At 47.5% G+C, this 21,707-nt stretch overlaps 1 protein-coding gene across 1 annotated transcript in view; it reads right to left on the reverse strand.

The window, feature by feature from the left end:
- ARFGEF1 (ARF guanine nucleotide exchange factor 1) overlaps positions 1 to 21,707 on the reverse strand; it is a 1,973,034-nt gene that overhangs the window by 1,701,322 nt on the left and 250,005 nt on the right. The window contains exon 3 of the mRNA XM_069621149.1: positions 21,378 to 21,534. Within this exon, the coding sequence (XP_069477250.1) occupies positions 21,378 to 21,534 (157 nt within the window). The remainder of the gene's footprint in view (positions 1 to 21,377; positions 21,535 to 21,707) is intronic.

The raw sequence follows: 21,707 nt of genomic DNA on the forward strand, positions 1-21,707 counted from the left end.
CTATATAAAACTGTCTTGTTTACCGAATTCAGTTCAAGTTACATACGCTTTCCTGATCACTCATTTTATAATTTTAAAAGTCTCAAACATTTCATTCTATTAAAATATACCTTCAGAAAGTCGATTTAAAATTTGAATACACTTCCAATAAAATGTAGTTATAAAAAACATAAAATTCATGTCATTTCCATCCATGAAGAGCGCCCATAACCTTGAATGCTCCTGGAATTGATTATCATAAGCTTTCAAGTAGCTATTTCTGATAATATGTAAACTCTTACAGTTAACAAGTAGGTGTTTTAGCGTTTCCAGCCTATTTTCACTGCAAAAACGGCACCAACGCTCAGGTCGTGGAATGCCTAAAAGTATGCCATTTAACTCAAGCGATTATCTGCTACTCCATCCCATCTCCTGGTATATTTTCTCCTTATTAAATGTGACCGATTCTACTGACCTCCGGTGCTTACAAGTTCTCCCCTTCTCTCTTGTGGGGTATTCAGCATCCCAGCCCGTTTTGGATATGGGCCGCCTCAGCCCTGCTTTGGCTGTCGCTTCTTGTACCCTTTCGCTCTCCTCATCTGGTGCTGCATACCTTCTCTCCAGCAGCGGGGCTTTTTCGTCATGGCTGGTCTCTCTAGCCAGAGTGGACCCACTTTCTTGACCTGGCTTTGGGCTGCACAGTCTTCTTTCCCGTGTCGGTTCTTCCTTCGGCATCGGAATGGTAGGATGCCGGTAAGTCTCCTCTGTTCTGGCTTTGCTTCCTCCTTCAGTGGTCCCAGTCTTGTTGGGATCTCTGCCTTCATCGAAGCAGCAGTCACACTCTAACACACTCTCCAAAGGTGCTGGATTCCACGAAAACCCGTCAACAAAGGTAGGCCAGAAACCAAGCCACCCACTTTAATGGCACCCTGTTCAATTCCAACATAACCAACAAACACTTGAGACTTTGAAGCGAAGGGAGGTGTAATTAAATCCTTACTTGGTCATTTTTTGCCCCAGAGAGGCACCCCAGTGGGATCCTGTTTGCCCTGCCTCCTAGGGAGGATATTTAGTAGCAGGCTCACTTCCCTAGCGCGAACCGGTGTGGTATCTCCTTGGGTACAAATGACAAGTTCCCTGGATTCATCACAATATGGATATATCATATTGAAATATATTCATCAGGGGCTTAAAACAATGGGCTTTGTTCAACAGAGTGGCACACAACACTTCCCTGTACTTCACAGAACATTAATATGTCCCAAAGAGTAGTGCTATTGAGGCAGAGAGAGGATGGCAGGGAGGGGGAGCTGCAAGTGCAATGCAATGATCAAAAAGGTAATCCGGGCAGCAACACAGGAAGGTTTTTGTTCTGTGGCACGATTAACAGCAAATACGATAGGAAAGGAGTGGGCAGAAAAGATGGAAGTGCTGGAGGCGTGGTTGGCTGGGTAGCTGGAAGCTAGACAAATGTACCAAAGCAAGGGCAGGAGGATAAGAGGAACAAGGATGGTGGGCACAGAAAAGTGTTGAAGAGGAGCAAAAAGGGGACGAGGCAAACCGCTTACAACTCAGAAAGGCGTGCCTCTGGGGCAGGGCAGTCGGGTAAAAGACATGAACGGTGTCATTCCACCAAGGGACGTTGAAGTGCAGGACACCACCACTCTAGCGCCGTGGTTGGGGAGATGCCCGATTTGGGAACAATGTTTGACTTCATCAATGCTAGGTTAAATAAACTGGAAGACAAGAATGAGGAGAGAAATACAGTGATTAATATGGCAACACAGGTCTTGAATGACCCATACAAGGATAAGACCAATGCAGGGGGAGCGAGAAGCTGCATGAGTGAGAGATGAGACAGTAATAGCTCCTCTAGTTCGGATAAAGGGTGCAAGAGTAGGGTAGCAAGCGGTACGCATAGGAACACAAAAGGGGTTGGAGATATGATACTGTTGCCTGACCCTTCCTTAATGTGACCCCTCTCCCGATGACTAAAAGAGAAGATATGGCTATAAAAGGTTATGAATCTATTCAGCGTATTGGAGCCTAAAAGAAGAGGTACAGACTCTACTCAAACAACCAAAAACCAGGAGGAAAAGAAATTCAGGAATGGGGTAATTGTGGAACAGAATATAAAAACACTGCAAATAAGCAAGGGCCTGGTGGTACTATGGGAACAGAATCTATGACACATACAAGAGCAAGGGGTATCGGGTGGTTTAAGTACAACGAGGCATGAAGCTGGAATTTGCACCCATCACTAGATGGGGCCGCGAGGATGTGTTGACATGGCTTAGACACCTAAGGAAAAGGTGAACAGCACACTATGTCCTTTTGATGAGAGGATGTTCCTTAAAGGGAATGATTCCTTCCGCAACAGAGGCTTCTGCTCGGACCCGCAGCAGGCCTACACTACCAGCTTTTTGAGATGGGAATCAGCAACTGGGGGTTGGCGTGTAAATGAAAACACCTGTAGCACATGAGGTGGGTGACAGCACCTGTTTCTAGAGGCAAAGGGGCAGAGATGGGAGGCAGCTTCTCCCCATAAAAGCTTGGAGCAGGCATTTGGGCCAAGGCATCAACTCCAGTGAAGTTGAATGTCTTGGGAGAATTTTTTGTGGGGATTATCCTTACAAGGCAGAGTGAGTGGCTCTTTTTAAGGAACTCCAATTTGGTTTTTAGTAATCCTTACAATGGACCACTGGAGGTTGAGTATGCAAAAAACCTTAGATCAGCCAAGGGGAATAAGGATTTGATATGGAAGAAGATTGAGAAGAACCAGGTGATGCAGAAAATGGCATTCCGTTTTGCTCAGCCCTGCTACCTAATTTCATTATTTCTCTGATGGTGCTTGCACACAAAATAAGAGGAAATTTAGAATGATCCAACAACTCTCAGAGTCAAGTGGGAGGTCAGTGAACAATGGGTTGATTGATGAAGACTGCAATATGTCTTATAAAACCTAAATTTGGAGTGCAGGATTATAATTCCTCTTGTGCGCTATATTTTGTATTGAACTGTTTTTTCTATATGTTTCACAAATGTGTTGCTCTCTCTTTTTGATAAACTAATATCACAACAATGAGTGTTTTGTGTGTAATGTGCACAAACATCCATATATCTAGGTAAACATGTCTTATAAAACCTTTGAAGCAGTAGTTTAGGCTTTGAGAGCAGCAAGGCAAGGTACACTGATCACCAAGGCCAACATCGAATCAACATTTAGGCTCCTCAGGGTTCACCTGAACAGCTGCTGCCTTCTGTGTTTTCGGTTCCAAGGGTGTGTCTCTTTTGATACATGCATGCTGATGAGGTGTGCTGCATCATGTGCACACTGAGAAACTCAGCTCTTTACACTGATGGGGAATACTATTCATTACGTTTGTTTTTTCCCGTAATTTTGAGAAGAATGGGGAACTTCTGCAAGGTTTCAGGTAAGTGAGAAGTAGGTTGGGATTGTTGATGGCAGAGTACAAATGCAAGGACCAACAGGAAGGTTGACCATTTGGAGGACTGAACTACATTTAGGAGAAGGGGTATAAAGGCTCCCAGTAGATAAAATGTGGGAAATTGCATCAGCACAGTCTACAGGTGACAAAAGTGGTAAACTTCAAGTGAGTAACATGACATTTCGTGGTGGGGCAGAAGGAACAAATTACTTACCTGTAACACTTGTTCTCCAGCATGGATCTTGCATGGTTTCACACGCTCATGAATATTCCCAGTCATCAAACTGCTTGTCGCTACTACACAGAGTAGCAGTTTGAACCAAGAGCGCCACAGAGGGGGAAGGAGGGAGCATTCGCATATGTGAATCCCAAGAACCATGCTGCAGAAACAAGAGTTACAGGTAAGTAACTTGTACCTTCAACAGCATGGGGTCTTGGATGAATTCACATGTTCATGAATAGGATTACATAGCAGTACATATGCACAACCATGGAAGGTGGCAAGGCTCCCAGAAGCAATACACTTACCCCTGAAACAGAATCATCTCAAACAAACAGTTGCGCAACACAACCAGGGACTCTTCCCTGGAATCTGTAGACACAGTAGAATCTTGTGAAGGTGGGGATGGACCTCCATGTAGCCGCCCTGCAGATGTTGAGCAGGGGAACACCAGAGAGAAACGCTGTAGTCGCTGCAATGTCTCTGGACAAATGGGCTGTCGGCGGGCCTGGAGGCGGACAGGTGGCTAGACAATGGCAGGCATGATGCAGCCGAAGAGTCACCTGGAGATGGAAGCCTTGGACATGGCCTTCCCATGACACACTGGTCCAAAATTGATAAAGTTGGGAAGTCTTTCTAAAAGCCTTCATGCGTGACATATAGAACTTAAGGGCACGTGCAATGTCCAGCGAATGTAATGACCTTTCAGCAGGTGAAGAAAGATTCAAGAAGAAAGCTGGTAGAACCAAAGCCTTGTTCAGATGAAAGTCCGACGGAACCTTTGGCATGAAGGAAGGATGAGTTTGTAGAACCCTCTCAGGGGAGTGGAAAGACAAATACTGAGACTTACAGGAGAGAGCATGCATCTCCCCCACCTGTCTGGCCAAGGTGATAGCCACCAAGAAGGCAGTCTTCCATGACAAAAACTTCAAGGAGGCCCAATGTATAGGTTCAAACGGAGACCCAATAAGTTTCAACAGTACCACATTTAGCTTCCATGCAGTGAGACGAGTCTCCACCGGAAGAAATGTCCTGAAGAGGCCCTCGAGGAACTCCTTAACAAGCCTGTGCGACCAAAGGGAGAGCCTGCCTAGAGTGCAGGTGTATCAGTATATAGCAGCCAGGAGGACCTTGATAGATGCATGGGCAAGGCCAGCCTTGGCCAGCGAGAGCAGGTACGGGAGAAGCTGTGGAGCAGTCACGTGCAGCAGAGAAATCTTCTGTGGCCGGCACCACACTAAAGTGCTTCCACTTGTGTTTGTAGCACGTGGTCAAAGTGTACGAAAGCCCACCCCCGCTCTCCATAAAGCCCATCTCTATGCACCTTCCCACTCGCAATACAAACACCATTATTGGGTCCCGCCTTTCCTGAATTCCAACCCCAAAACTGTAACGGCTGAGAGAAACAATGAAAGAATATGCAAAATGCATTTTAAAATGACCACCACTCCCTTTATGTATTGTCCTCCACAGCATGTAGCTTTACGCACCCTCCCCTTTTGAATCACCCCCCATTTGCACCTTCTAAGGGGCATGCTAAAGATTAAAGCCACCACTCCCACCTACCCGTTAACTGGATGCAATGCTGTGTCTGCAGTATTTTCATGTTAAGTTGCTTAAATACAAAAGAAAAATAGTGATTACTGCGGGAGAAGGGCTACAATTGGACTTGGGAAAGGGCTTTGTCCCATGCACGCCACTGAACAAATAACAGCAACCCAGCAGTTCTATGATAACTCACCATTATGTGAGGTTGGAGCTGACTCAGCAGGTCCCATATTTAAATCCCCAGTATAAAGTGAAAGCAAAAAACAAAATGTGCGTGCTGTTCAAGGGAACACCGTGAAGTGCAATTTTCAGCTTCCTCCTATACTTTTATTTTAAAACTAAACCATTCCGGAACGGTTTCTTTTTAAAGGGAAAGTATAGGAACAGTGAAGCGTAATTTAAAAAAGTAGAGGAGCACCGCTCCCAACTGCTCCCACCCACTTTGAACACTGTTCGTAGCAAGCAAACTTAGAGTGGGCCCTGGCTGCAATTTTCTGGCATTCTAAAGGCAGCGAGTAGAATCCACATTCTAAGGCTGCAGATGACAGACTGAGTCTCAGAGACACTCAGTCGTGGTGCAGGATTGACCCTCCATCTCTGGAGAGGAGGTCAGGAAGTGGAAGTAGTTTGATGGCTGGAACCACTGACAGATGGAGAAGGTCCGAGTTCCAGATCTGCCTGGGCCACGCCGGTGCAATGAGGATCATCTTGCAGTGGCAGCGTCTGAGTGTGTTCATCACTCGCAGCAACAGCGGAATCGGCAGGAAAGCGCACAGGAAGAGGCCCTCGCAAGGAACAAGAAGGCATATCCCATAATCCCTGGTTTGACACTTGGCATTGGTAGCTGTCGTAAAGGTCCATTTGAGGGAGACCCCACTTATTGAAAAGACTAGACATTTGTGCTTGTTGAAGCCACCATTCATGGCAGGACTGCAGAGCCTTGCTGAGAGAGTCTGCAATGGTGTTCTGGACGTCTGCCAGGTGAAATCGAATGAGAAACATGTGTTGAACAATGGCCCATTGCCACAGATACTGTGCCTCAATAGAGAGAGCGGGTGAGCACGTCCCACCCTGCTTTTTGATGCAAAACAGGGTGGTGGTGTTGTCCGTGAAGAGCCGCACCACATTCTCCTGGAGCTGAGGCTGAAAAGACTTGAGGGCCCAGAAGACGCCCCAACAGCTCTAAGAGCTGAAGTCTCCTTTTGGACTTTCTGTAAAAACCTGAAAACCTGACTATTCACTCTAGAGCAGCATATCTATTCTAGCCTACACAGCCTTCCCTCTATGAAAACTAAACACTATGCCGGAAAAAGCTGAACTTGCATGCCATGCCACCCCATCCCACTCTCACTCTGCACATAGCTATGCACTTCCATTTTTAACACACTTATTAATGAAACTAACAGTTTCTGATAACTTGGATGCAACTTGATAACACGATGTATGTACCACATAAGAATATATAACCATGTATTCCATCGCCCCAATGCAATTTACCAATATTGACAATATGCATGTTACATAATGATAGCATAATGCATGTGCGCACCTCCTAAGAATTTCAGCGCCCAGATGCCCCAAGGTTAGGCGCTCTTTACAAATGCCAAAATAAATAAATACAAATAGTTCCAAGACAATGATGTGCAACTCCTTCTCCTCCGGGAGCCAGAGTCCTCTGGTGTGAGAATGTCCTGTGTGGCCTGTAAGGAACTCATGCTGGCAACAGTAAAACAGACATGCGATCACGTTCAAGGGTGTTTATCAAACAGTAAAGTGGTTGAGATAAACGCCTGATCTAACCCTAAATCTAAGACGGGAGCAAGCTACGACCATCAATTAACAATATGGCAGACCTATTGGCGTCTTGTAAAATAAAATGGCTTATACTAAAAATAACTATTGCCAATCCTTACAGCTAAATTACAAAAATAGTGTGGGATAGTGTTCATAAAAAAAGAAAGAAGTGTTCCCAAATGATAAGTCGGGATGGTTTAGCTGGGGTCTACCTTGCCCACGTTTTCTAGCATGTGACAAGGTGGGACATAAGAACAGCACACTCCTGGGCTTCGCCAGTACAAGCTTCCAGTTAGTTTCCAAAATACCAGGACCTTCTGTGGCCAAGTCTCTTTCATACAAAGTCTCTTGTCTCAGAGGATCCGATATGCCATAACCAACAAAAAGAAAAGTTCCTTTCAGTAATCTTCACTTTGGGTAATTTCCCTTCACCCTTGGATCCCCTCCCTCTACCGTGCTCTGGGTATTTGCAAGTTAAACACAGGGGACCAACCAGAGTCCTTTGAATGAACACCCATTTGGTGCCGAAGCTCTCTGCTGCAGATCCTTCACTGTGTTTTCTTACAGTTCAGGTCCGCCTCTTCCGGTCTCAGACCTTCACAATGCTTTAATGGTCTCCCTCTGCCGGGTGCAGACCCTTCTTTAGTTTCTCTCCAAAAACAGTTTTGGACTTCCAGTCCCAGAACGCATTGGAGTATGTTTTGCTCCTACTTCAAGTTCCCCAAAACGGCAGTCTTTTTTCTTTGGGGGTTGCCGGAGTCTCAATGGGGATGTGTCCTGAGGTCAGGGCTTCATCGCCTGCCACTCAGAGACCTGGGCTTGCCTGCTGGCTCAGGAGAGGAGTGCTGGTGTTTCACCACCAGGAGATCCCAACTGCCCCTGGTTTTGCCTACTGGAGGTACAGGTCTCTCCCCTCAATGCAGCCTCCCCTGTATTTAAAGGTCCAGTGTGGTGGTTCCCTCCTCTTCCAGGTCTCCCAGGGTCTCTGCAGTTCAAGTGATCTTCCTCTGCCTTCTTGACACCTTCCATCATCCCCAACTCGCTCTAAGTGTGCTCTCCTGCTTCGCCTTTTATACTTCCTGGGAGTCTCAAGTGGAGCCAGGTGTGAGTACTTAGAAAAGGTGGCCTGACCTTGCCTGTCCTCGTTAGCAGGACAGTCCAGTTTTAGTATGGCATAGTCTTCCGTCTGTCTCTCAGTGGCGGTGTTAGAGATCTTCATTCTTTCAACGCCCCTCTTCCTCGTCTCAGTGTTTGTAGAGAAAGCCAGTGTGAAGGGATTGTGGGAGATGTGGTTTTTCAGATTAATTATGGAAAAACTGTGTAGGGTTTTGTCCAAATAAACAGGGCGAGTGTGTGACAGTAAATAAATGTGTTGGTTTGGTTTGGTTTTACAGACAGGTATGGGGGCATAATGGAACTGGTTTGACAACTTTCTATTTCAACTGAAGGAATGTTGGGTAGGGGTATATCTGAGACAGGGGGATAGTCCCACAGTTGTAATACACAAGGTGGTAATTGCAATTTCTTTCTCCTGGTTTTCCCACTCCTTCAGAGTTGTTACTTGTTGGAATTAGAGGGGAATGGGGGGAGTTCCGGGACAGGATTTAGAATAAACTATAAAAGGTGGCGGAAGTGTCAAAATGGGGGGCAGGGGAATACTGCGTCTCGCCATCGGATGTCTCACCCCCATTCCCCGAAGTCCCTTCTCCCAGGTGATCCTCCCACACTTGTCCACCCCAGGGTCTGGTTCCAAGGTCGATGGCCATGCCTGAGAAAGAGATCCCTAGGGTTCAGACAGTCAGAGACCTTCAGGTTTCTCACAAGGCCCCCCCAATCTTCTAGGAAGACATCAGTCATGGCCATCGCTTGATACGCAGGTACTTGAAAGGGAGCATCCTGCAAGAGATGCAGATGAACCGACCACCATTGTAGGGCCTGATGGAATGCCCGACTGAGGGCGATCTCGTCGTTCCATGCCCCAGTGACTTGCTGCCGCCTGGTATCCAGAAACTCTTGCAGGAGTCCCATGTGCAGTCTGGAAAAGGATGGACATCATCCCCAGAAAGCACTTGATTGAATTGATTGAATGGACTGTTGCAAAGGCACCCGTCAATAGCCACTGCACCTTTCCCTGAATTGCCTTAACCCTCTCTTACGAGGGATTCGCCAGACACGAGAGTGTGTTGAGGGGGGGCACCCAGGAATAGTGCGCTGAGATGGCACTTCGCAGGACTTCTGATAGTTTATCAAGAATTTCTGAGAAATCAGGGTTTGGATGGTCTCTGCGGTGTGGTGGGTTGCCAGTGCGTGAGAGCGGAAACGGAAGAGCCAATCATCCAGGTAAGGATAGATGAGGATACCCTTGCTGCGCGGATGCGCCACCACCGGGGCAAAGCATTTGGTGGACATCCTTGAGAACGATTTCAGGCTGGAGGTCAGTGCCTTGAACTGGTAATGGTGCCCCTTATCGACAAAACGCAGGAACGTTTGTGGTTTTCGATGAATGGGGATGTGGAAGTAAGCATCCACCAAGTCGAGGATCGCCAGGAAATCTCCTTCCTCAAGTTGTTTGAGCATGTGCTGCAATGTGACCATCCTGAACCTTCAGGATTTGAGGAACTTGTTGAGGCGTCGCAAGTCTAGAATGGGTCTCCACACTCCTGACTTCTTCCTTACCAGGCCTGAACCTCCTTTAGCAGCTGCGCCACGTGTAGTTCTCGTCGCGGAACAGGAGGAATGTGGCGAGGGCGTTGGTCCTGGAATTCCAAAGCGTGCCCCTGTTGAAGGACATCGAGCACCCATTTGTCTGTTGAGATCTTTCACCACTGTGCAGAAGTTGGTGGTCTTGAGCCAACCTTGGCGATGGAGGGCCACACCATCGCCCATCTGGCGAAAGCCTGGATCAGCGATGTCGAGGGAGACTGATAGCATGGTCGGAAGCCACCTCCACTTCTTGGAACAGAGCCAGGGTTTCGGCCTTCTTATCCTGCAGGAGGAAGTCGAGGATGGGCCCCAACCTATACCATATCTCCCTGTCGTACCTTGAGAGAATGGCAAGGGTGTTGGTGGCCTTGAACGTAGACGGTGCAGTTGTGATGATGTGCTTCCCTGCTCCATCCAGCTTTTTACCCTCTATGTCCGGGGGCACCATTGACGATAAAGACTGGTTGGAGGACCTCTTCCTATTGGCGGCCTAGCCCACCGAGTGAGACAAGGGCGGTGACCTTAGGCACTTAGGGGAACTGAAACTAGTTGGAGGACTCTGGTAGTTTCCTCTGGTACTAGGTTGAAGAGCTTTGCAGTCCTAGAGATTATGGAGTGGAAGGACCCAATCTCCTCTGGAGGAGAGGAGATGTTGGGCACATCGATGTCTGAGGGTTCCCCATCTGCACGAACGTAAGCATCGAAGTCATCCATGCCTTGCGTACCAGTTGTGACAGTATGAGGGTCAGTGTCAGTCTGAGTGGCTTCCTCCATCACAGGGGGTGGTGCAACTGGCAATGGCTGAGGGGTAACAGGAGGTGGTGTGGCCCGAGCTCGAGAAGGCCTCGGAGGGCTCCTTGGTGGAAAAAGAGCAGGTGCAGTGGGTAGTCGCTGCTGGATTTCAGCCGCCAGTGTGTGCAAGGTGGTCAAAATGTTCATAGACATATTTCTTTGTGCAGGTGCAGGAGCCGGAGCTGGGCCCAGAAGTGAAGGGCTAAAAAGGCAGAGAAGGCTGGTTATATGGTATCCCTTGCTGAGGTATTGGCACAATGAGGTCCAGATCCCCTGACTACCCTGCTGGTAAGAGTAAAAACCCTCTGGCAAGTACTCCTCTGAACGAATGTATTGTGCTGGTGACTTCCTGAGGGATCCCAGAGGGCCAAGGTGAAAAGTGGTGTGGCCTTGGTGGGTCTAGGCAGAAAATCCTAAACTGGAGGCAAATCTCTCACCAAATCTGAGCCTTTAGGAAAAGAGGCAGGGACTGGAGCCTGCAGGGCAGGAAGAGGTGCCGTTATTGATGGGACTGCCGTCAAAACCCCCGACAGAGGTCTAGGCGGTAAGGATATCCTCTGCTGGGTAACAGTCGTAGTGGCAACAGTGATCGAAGCCGTTGATGGAAGACCAGTGTTTGCCGACTAGGTTGACGACTATGTACTCGTCGATGGGGCGGTTGTCGATGGGGAAACAGTCCTGATGGATGAGGTTTTTGACGAGGCTTGTTTTGACGATGGAGTCAATGACAGTGGAGTCGCTAACGGGTCCTTGGACGACTTGCACTTTGACGAGGACCTGTATTTCGGCAATGGCACCAATGACTCTCGAGGACGGAACCTGCCCAGATGCCATTAGGCTAACCGTCGACAGAGCTGGTGATGGTGACCGTCCTCTCTCCGATCTGGGTCACGAAGCTGCGTTGACCGGAAAACATTAGCGCATGTGAGGAGTTTACCTTCTTTTGGCTCTTCACCAGAGAAGCATCCTCAAAGGACCTCGACCTCTTTTTGTAAGAGGGAGCCCGCTCTCTTGACCTGTCGGCCCTGGAAGAGGCATTACTACGCTCAGAGGCCACGTCAGAGGCCTTCCCTTCCTCGATCCATTCCACTAACCTCCAATGGCAGTCCTTCCGCGTCTCGGAGGAGAAGACCTGGCAACATCTAACATCCGTCCTCATTGTGGTCAGGATGTAGGCAGTAGATGCACCTGAGGTGCCGATCTTCGATGAAGATGTTCTTCAGGCCGCTGTTCTCACAGGCCCTGAAGACACTTTTCTTTGTGGCATTCGTCATGGAGTTGAAGCAAAGGCCCAAGCCTGGGCATGTGATGACCACAAGTTGGAGATCAGACCATGGATTAAGGATCTCCTCCGACTACGAGTCCCTGTCGCCGGTAGTAACTGAAGATTAAGAATTGAGACGAATTAGCACAAAAATAGGCAAAAAACTGCAAAAGGTTTCTGGATTTTGAGGGCAAACCTCGAGGACCCCCAACATGAGAAAAGTGTGGTAAAAAACTGAAGGGTGGAGTTTAGGAGGACGGGTGTCATTGGCTGGAGCAGTATGACCCAAAGTGACACTGATAGGCTATAGAAGCGACCAGCAGTTTTTAGCTTAATGCTAAAACTGCTTTAATTTTACAGAGTATTCCCAGCCTGATGACAGGAATATTCATGAGCATGTGAATCCATGCAAGACCCCATGCTCGAGAAGAACAAGTTACTTACCAAATGTAACGTTCTTTCGACTGGATGTTCCTCCCACGTATTCCTCATCTTATGATATTTGTATCCTACCAGCTTCGCTGCTTCGAAAAAAATAATTCTCGGCAGAGGGCGCTATGCACGAGGTTGTGGCGTCGATGTCCCTCGACGGGCTCAGTACCGTGTCGACGTCATCATCAGTATAAGTAGCTTGTGCCACGCCCGCTGGCTTCAGTTCTGTTTTTGCGAGGAAATATTCGAGGAACATCCAGGCGTGCCCCATGACTGATAGACTCTTCGTGAGAGGAAAGTAAGAAACGCAAACTGTACTGCGGGGTAGAATGGTAGGGGCGATGAGGAATATGTGGGAGGAACATCCAGTCGAAATAACGTTCCAGTTGGTAAGTAACTTGTTCTTCGAATGGATGTCATCCCACGTATTCCTCATCTTATGATAGACTCCCATAGCAGTGGTAATTTTGGAGGTGGGAGTACTAATTATTGTTCTCATGAACGGAATGAAGTACCGCCTTGGCAAATAAACCCTCATTGGAGAAAGAGGCATCTAAGCAATAAGGGTTGATGAAGGTATGCATTGATGCCCATGTTGCAGCTGAACACATATCTGCTTCAGGGACTCCCTTCTTCAGAGCCGCAGAAGTAGCCATTCCCCTAGTGATATGGGCTTGAAGCCCATCCGGTGGGTCTTTTCCCGCCAATCTGTAGCACTCAATTATAGCCAGAATGATCCAGCGGGATATAGTTTGTTTTGTCACAGCTAATCCTAATTTATGACCTGTATAACCCACAAAAAGTTGGTCATCTTGACGTAATTTTGACATTCTTGAAATGTAAAAACTGAGAGCCCTTTTGGGGTCCAGTCTATGCAGTCTCTCCTCTTCTTTGCCCAAATGTGGAGGAGGATAGAAAGTTGGTAATATGATTTTTTGCGACAAGTAGAAGTTAGAAACTACTTTTGGTAAGAAAGATGCTTTAACCTCCTTGTAAAAAGTAGTATATGGAGGTATACATGAGAGAGCTTGTAGTTCACTAACCCTGCGGGCTGATGTTAAGGCCACAAGAAGGACAGTCTTCAAGGTTAGAAGCCTCAAGGGACAGGACTGTAGAGGCTCAAAAGGTATACAAGTTAGAAACTTAAGTACTAGATTTAAATCCCAAGTTGGGACATGAAAGGGGACTGGAGGGTATACATTAGTAAGCCCTTTCAGGAATTGAATTATCAATGGAATTTTGACGTAAGAAACCTCTTCCCAAGAGCGCTTGAAAATGGACAGCGCAGCTAAATATCTTTTAATTGCTCTGATCTAAAGCCCCAGATTGGCAAGATGTAATAGGAAAGAGCACCATTGGGGTGCCACATTGAAAAGGGTCTACATCCTTATCTTTGCACCAGTTACTGAACTTGTTCCAACAACACTGGTACAAGGATTTTGTTGCTCGCCTTCTGGCCGAAAGCATCATCCGGAAGATTCCAATCCTTGTATCTCAACCTCTCAGAAACCATGCGTGAAGGTTGAGTGTCTTGACCTCTGGATGGAGAACTCGACCTTCCTCTTGCGAGAGAAGAGCCTCTCTTTGCAGAAGACGTACTGGAGGGCAGATGGACATGTCCAGTAGGTCCGGGCATCACGTCCTCCTGGCCCAATCCAGGGCAATTAGGATCATGGTTTTCCTGAACTTTCTCAACCTCCTGATTACTTGAGGAATCACGGGGACTGGAGGAAACGCGTACAGAAGTGCAAACTTCCAATCCACCACAAAAGTGTCTCCTAGAGCTCCTCTCGGTGGAAATTCCCTTGAGCAGTACTGTTCGCACTTCCGGTTTACTGTGGTCGCGAACAGATCCACTTGAGGGGTTCCCCAAAGGGCAAAGATCTCCAGAAGGACTTCCTGAGCTAGTTCCCACTCGTGGGAGACTGTGCTCTGCCTGCTCCGAGCATCTGCCGCTGTGTTCTGCTCTCCGGCTAGGTGAACTGCTGATAGAGAGATTCCTTCTCTTATTACCCAGAACCAGAGCTGCATTGCCTCTTTGCACAATGGTAGTGACCCTACGCCTCCTCTTTTGTTGAGGTAGTACATGGCCACCCTGTTGTCCGTCATTATCAGAACATTCTTTCCCTGTACAGAGGGCAGGAAGGCCTTCAGCGCTAGTCTGATTGCCCTCAGCTCCAATAGGTTGATGTGTAGTTTGGACTCTGATGGAGACCAATGACCGTTGATTGTCAGATCGTTGGTGTGGGCTCCCCACCCCGTGAGTGAGGCGTCTGTCACTACAGTTATCTCCGGACATGGTTGCCAAAAAGATTCTCCCTTGAGGATGTTGTTGTTGCAAGCCCACCATAGTAGTTCCTGAGCAACTGCACTCGGGACTTGCAAAAGATCCAACATACTCCCCGCAAACTAGAACCACTGAGTTCTGAGGGCCCATTGAAGGGATCTCATTCTCAATCTGGCCTCTGGCAACAGAATAATGCAGGATGCCATGAGGCAGAGCAACCTCAGAAAATCAAAGGCCGGCAGATGCTGCGCATTCTGGAACTTTGTTACCATCTGAAGAATGTGGAGAGCTCTCACCTCGGGAGGCGAGGCTTTGCCCAAGGAAGTATCCAAAACTGCTCTGATAAACTGAAGCTTTTGGGATGGTATCCTGTGAGACTTCTTGAAATTGAGGGAGAAGCCCAGTTTGTGAAGGAAGTGACAGGTGATCAACAGATGTTCCTGAGCTTGTTTGGGAGAACACGCTCTGATCAACCAATCGTCCAGTTAGGGGTAGACGTGAATCCCCCCTCTCCTGAGATTCTCTGCCACAACCGCCATCAGTTTGGTGAAAACCCTCAGGGCGGACATCAGTCCGAATGGCAGAACTCGAAACTGAAAGTGAGAACCGCCAACTGCAAACCCCAGGTACTTTCTGTGCTTGGGATGGATTGGCACATGAAAGTAAGCATCCTGAAGGTCCAATGATACCAACCATTCTTGGGGTTGGAGAGCCTGAAGGATCTGAGAAAGGGTCACCATCTTGAACTTGTCCTTCCTGAGGAACTTGTTCAAGTTTCTTAAGTCCAGGTTGGGTCTCAATCCTCCGTCCTTCTTTGGAATGAGAAAGTAGGGGGGGGGGGGGGGGAGTACCAACCCTTGTTCCTCTCCGCTACAGGTACCTGTTCTATTGCACCTTTCTCTAGCAGGGTTAAAATCTCCTGCAACAGGAGCGTATCTGGAATTTTGACAGAGCTGGTTCCCGGTGGATGCTCCTGAGGCCTTTTTAGGAAGGGAAGGCAGTAACCTTGAGCTACTGTCTCCAGTGGCCAAGCATCTGAAGTAATGCCCCGCTATTCTTTCAGATGCTGAGATATTCTGCCTCCCACCGGGGTTTTGTGTGTTAAGGCCTCAGAGTGATTCGAGGTGGCTGCAGGAGCAGCTGAGGGCAAAGATGCCATTCCTGAGGCTGGTTTTGCACTTTTTCCTCGTCCTCCACAAGTGCCATTTCTCTTGCATCTTTGAATGACCTGTCCTCTTCCTCTATCAAAAGAGGAGTAGTACCGAAAAGAACGACCGCTCCAAGAAGATGAGCCCCGAATAAGGTTTTTGAGGCTGTCGCATGGAGGCGCTAAGAGATTTAGCTGCCGCTTTTGAGGTATGTAGTTTTTCTAAGCTTTCATCAGCTTTACTACAAAACAGCCTCAAGCCATCAAAAAGCATGTTGAGAAGTCTGGCCTGCACATATGGTGCAAACCCTGACTTCCTCAACCAGGCAAATCTGCGTAGCACTGTGCTTGCAGCCATGGATCTGCTGATACAGACTAGAGGCATTCCCCCATTGCCTCCTTTCCATCTTTGACAATATTCAGGAAGCCTTCCCTTTCCTCGCCTTCTGGAATATGTTCAGCCGCTATCGAAATGCAGTCCCACAGGGTATGGGTGAACCTGGCCAGGTGACGTTAGTTGACTTGAGAGCCATGCTACCCAAAGTAAAAACCTTTCCGGCCCAAGCATCCACCTTCCTATCCGCTCTATCCGGGGGGATAGATGGATATGCTGTCTGTCTTGAGGAAGTTGCAGCCTGAATGACCAGACTTTCTGGAGTGGGATGCCTACTTAAGTAATCAGGGCCAGAACTAGAAGCTCTATACTTTTTGGGGAAATTACTGTTGACTGCAGCAACAGCATCAGGAACCTCCCAGTTCTTTTCCACTGTTCTCTGAAGTGCCCTATGGAAGGGGAGAACTGGTTCCTTCAGGGGGCCCTGATCAAGTAGGTCAGTCATATCATCCTGATCAAAAGTGGGTGAGGCTCTACCCCAGCCCATGTATTCCACCACTCTATTCATTAAACTCCTGTACCCAGAATCTGCATGTTCTGCAGGGTCAGGTTTTGCAAACTCCAGCTCAGGTGACTTATCAATGCCACTAGCAGAGTGAAGGGTGTCACACAGGTCTCTCATTTTCGATTCTGGATCGATTAATTCATCAGGGACCTCTCTAGTACCATATTGTACTCCAAAAGGAGAAACCTCCTCTTCTTCAGAACCACTTACTTCAAAAATAGAAGACAGACTTAAAGAAGTATGACTTAGGTAAAGGAGTAAATCTCCTTTCCTGTTCATGAGTTTGGGTCAAAGGAATTGAAGGAACCTTCAATGGTATCGAAGGAAACTTCGAGGACACTGATGTGTTCGACAAAGGCGTTGCTTTTGGCTCTGATGTCGAAGCCGTCAGAGTCGAGGTTTTCAACGACCATTGTTTTTTATACAGTGTCGGGGAAACACTCGATTCTCGAGGAATCGTCGACGATTTGACATTCACTCTAGTCTTACGAGTTTCACCCATACTACTGGGTTTTACCACAGTAGTTCCTGACTTCCCTGAGTCGTCCGACGAAGCAACCAGGGTCTGGCTCTTTTGAGACTTCTTTGAGGGGGTCGAGCCCGCATTCTCAAAGACCTCCATCATCTTCCTTCTAAATTCTTCCAATTCTTTTGAGGAATCCGACTTAGTCGGGCATCGTACCAATTCGGTAGATGTATCGGAGGATGAAGAGGGAGATCTATGTCTCTCTTAAACTTTTTTGAAGAGGAAGATGAAGAGCGTCTCAATCTACTACGAGATTGAGATCTATTAGAGTGTTTACGACGATCCGATTCTTTCGAATCGCTCGACTTCTTATGTCTTTTTGACGAGGCCTTCGAGGAGGCCTTAGAAGCTTCCCGCCCCACTGCCAGTTTACCTTTCCTTTCACGATGGGCCTTCTCCCGTCATCGACTGACAGCAGCCACAGTCGCCGGTTCGATGGTCAAAAACTAGGCACCAAAGATAAATGCGGTGAGGATCTGTAATCGACATCTTCGATCCGCAGTCGATACATTTTTTGAACCTCGTCTTGGGAGTAGAAGGGGTGGAAGACAACGACATTTTCAGAAGAAAATTTCAAAGCGTGCCGCTCTCAAGAGCGAAGCAATTGGAAAAACGGAACTTAAGCCAACGGGCGCGGCACAAGCTACTTATACTGATGATGATGTTGCCACAGTACGAAGCCCGTCGAGGGACATTGACGCCACGACCTCGTGCACAGCTCCCTCTGCCGAGAATCTTTTTTTTCCGAAGCAGCGAAGCTGGCAGGATACGAATATCATAAAATGAGGAATATGTGGGAGGACACAATCCATTCAAAGTGTGTATATGATCATCCAAGTCTGATCAGATAGTGAAGGAAGCAAAGTTTTGGTTAAACAGGTCGTATGCAGTGAAGGAGGTGGAAGAGTACTTGAAGGTCAGACAAGAAGAAACATGGAGGCTGTGTGACAGATCGCAGTTATTCACCCCTTCTCTCCAAGGGAGAGGCCCCCCTCTGCCTGTGAGGCTAGGGCGGTGAATCCACCCTGCAAAACCCTCCCTAGGGGTTGAGACAAGTGGGACCTTACCGGGACTGCCTTTGGGGACAAGGACTGGCGTTCCTGTAAGTAACTCCCTACACCAACAAAAGTAATTACATACACAGGAGTACATGAAAAGCCTCCCAATGTCCTTAGCTTTGGCTGAAGGCAATGCAAGAAGAAACCTAATGGCAGCAGAAATGGAAGAGGTCACTTTAATGTGAGATGCATATATAACTGTAAAACTAGGAGTAGTGAGTAGAGGGCAGTGTGTCTTCCCTTTGTCTAGCAATACTGTTGCGTGGCAGCAGAACCTAGCAATGACTGATACTCATTAGTCAGTTGGAAAATCTAGGTTTGCAGTGTATGGGTATGTTCGGTTTGTAACCTGCACCTAGGCTACCGTAGGTCAAAGAAAATAATTAGTTAGAGTCTTGAGTTATATTTTGATTTAATAGCAGATTAGTTTTTGATTATACATAGTGCCAATATTCTCCATTTGGAGGCAGATGCAATTGTTTCACCCTTACCCAGGCTTTTTCAAGGCACAAAGTTGTATTCAAGTAACCCAATTGTAAGCGTAGTGTATCCATAACATTTCTGTTCATTGAGTTCTATCACATACATTGGTTGTGCATAACATTTGTCTAGTATCAATTTCTTGGTATGAATTAGATTCATTACTGTTGCATCACAGTAGTATTATACAGTAATATACACACATCTCTATTCGTTCACATTCACTTTTGTGTAACCAGTACTTGTTACACAATAGTCTCCCGAGAGATGAGCAAGCAACCCGCTGGTGGCGTGACCACAAGCTGGACGTGGTGGGCAGGAGACCCCAAGAACAACGCAGATACCGCCTGTGGAGGAAGCAAGGGTCCCTTCACTTCAAGCAGCAATAGTACAAAGCCGTAGTCCAACACTGACCAGAGAACAAGAAGCCGAGCAGCAGAGAGCAGTCCCATTAGATAGCCGAGCCCAACCACAGCCCCTATCAAGTAAGCAGTATCTGGGGGACTAGTAGAAATGGGAGGCCCGTAGGATATCGGTATCTATCACAAGAAACTCGTCCTAGTGCTCAAAACAAGTTATCAAATGGAGATCAATCTCATTTCAGAAGCGAAATGCCTAGAAGGAAGGGCTGAGCACAGACAGTTGCTGTTTGAGCAATGGTTGGAGCGATATCCAATGACAGCGATTACAGAGGGAAGTGAATGTTGTTATGAAGCTAAACGTAAACACATCCCTTTAACATGCTTGAATGCCAAAGGAAAGTCGAATAAAGTGAGCAGAACGTCAAAACAGACCGGAGTTAATCTGCAAGCATACTAAGAAAACACTAAACTTTCAGAGCAAGAAGCCGACTGCTCGTGGTGAGGTGAAACAGCAAACCATGCTTGCGACAAGAATGCTGAACACGAATGAGCCACGTCCAGCCACATTTATAGTTCCAAAATGGCGCCACTAACCCAGACCATGTTTAGAGCCTTATATGGACCATTAATCAATCAGGACATTGATTAAGACCCGGCAAATATTAAACAAGAGCTAAAAGGACCACAATTCAATTAAGAGGCAAAACCAATCATGCAATGTAAAAAAAGCCATCCAATGGAGAGACCAATGATTGCTGGCTGTGAAAACTAGCCACCGGCCTAGCGCTATGAAAAGGCTGGAAAAACGACAGACGTGAATGAAGACTGGAAGGAAGCAGTCATGCGTTCATCCACTCCCTGGATGCATGTGGGGACTACATGGGAAAAGGTAGTGCACATACTATCCAACTTGGGTCCTTCCTTTCATCTATCTCCCTTTCTATCTGCCGTGTTCCCAGGAGTCTAACCTCTCACCCTGGATTTTCAACCAGTACCTGGCAACTCTGGCCCACCACATTGTCCTCTCTGATCCAAATTTTCAGTGCTATGTTGATGACACTTAACTCATTTTTAGGCTTCCCTCAGCCACCTCTTCTCTCATTGCTTATCTGCCATTCAAGATTGGTGTGCTGCCAACGATTTCTGCCTGAATGCCAGAAAGATGAAGATCCTCCTCATCGGCACACCCTCACCCTACTTTCTTGTCACTCTCTGGACGGTCTCCCTTGGCCCCCCTCCTAGCCCCACCTGCGCAGCTAAGAAACTTGTGGTCATCTTTGACTCTATGCTTTCCTTCTCTGCCCACATCACTGATGTCTCTAAAAAGTAAATCTTCCTACTGCACCTCCTTAGAGGTATTCTGCCTTTCCTCTCCTCCCCCCCCCCCCCGAAGCTCACTGTCTCTCGAGCCCTGGTTCTCTCTAGGTTGGGTTATTTCAACAGCCTCCTTCTAAATCTACCTGCTTCTACTGTCCGCCCTTTGCAACTTTTCCAGAACAGGACTGAGAAACTTGTCCTTGCCCTGAAGCCCTGGATCGTATCTCTCCAGCCCCAAAATCTCTACACTGGCTCCCAGTGGCTGCAAGGATTACATTTAAGACCCTCTGCATTGTCCACAAGGCTTTCTGAGTCCTGGGTCCAAAATACCTTCAGCTGCCAAGCTGTCCCTCCGTAAATACTTTCCCTCCCGAGCGCTTTGCTCCTCCACCTCTAACTACCTCAGGGTCAGTCATTTTCAAAGAAACAAGCTGGGGGTAGATCTTGGTCTTCGGCTGGGGCCTCACTCTGGAACAGCATCCCTGCCACTTTCAAACTTGAGGAGAACCATCTCCGGAAGCATCTCAAAACCTTCCTCTTTGCTTCTGCCTTCGCTCCTCCTCTCCCCTGCTGATCTGTTCTGTCTCGGCATCGTGCACCTGGTTACCCTCCGTCTTCGGGCCCAGGTACCTGCTCACCCTGCCATCCACACGCACTGCTTCCTGGCTATCGCTTGCACTGGGGTATGTATCTTTAATCCTACAGTCGCCCCATACCAAACCCCCGCACCAGTCCCCCCCGCCCCACCTCCCTCCGGCACCCCCCTTTTTTCCTGCACTTATCAGACACACTCTGTTGCCTTAAACCTAGCCCTTGCCACTTGCTGGCTGCAATACCACTGTTTGTTGCTTTAATCATTTATCTTTTAGTTAGTTGTATTCCTTTGCTTAGCACATTCCATTTCTTACCCTCCCCCACCCATGCACTTTCCCCTTTCCCTCTCCCATGCACTTGTAAATAATTCAATTCCATTAAAGTAAATAATGTGTGTAATTGTTTGACACAGTAAATGAAATGGCAGACTTGGTCATCAAAGACGTGTCGAGAGACAGCACAAAATAAACCGAACTTAATATACACATACTGTAAAGATGCCAAGAAGTAGAGTTGTCATACAGACCTGCAAACAATCTAACGATGTATTCACAATCCGGGGGCACTTTGACTGGCATGCCAACTCGAACGGTAAGAAGTACTTGTCTGCCTCGATGAAACTGGTCTTTGATTTCACCGGTGGCAGGGTGCTAGAACCAGTCCTTGTATCGCCATGCGGAGGACTGCACAGAAAAACCGTATTCCCATTAGAAAGCTACCAGCAGCTCGCAGGAGCAGAATTTGACACATGTAGATTGCATTGCACAAGGTTTTAATACGCCTCATTAAAATGCAGTGCTAGAATTCATCTAAATCGCGTGCTGCATGCAAAAACACGAAGATCAGGTAATCCTAA

This window comes from Ambystoma mexicanum, chromosome 5q, assembly GCF_040938575.1.
Source record: "Ambystoma mexicanum isolate Mex_15411 chromosome 5q, UKY_AmexF1_1, whole genome shotgun sequence".
Lineage (NCBI taxonomy): Eukaryota > Metazoa > Chordata > Amphibia > Caudata > Ambystomatidae > Ambystoma > Ambystoma mexicanum.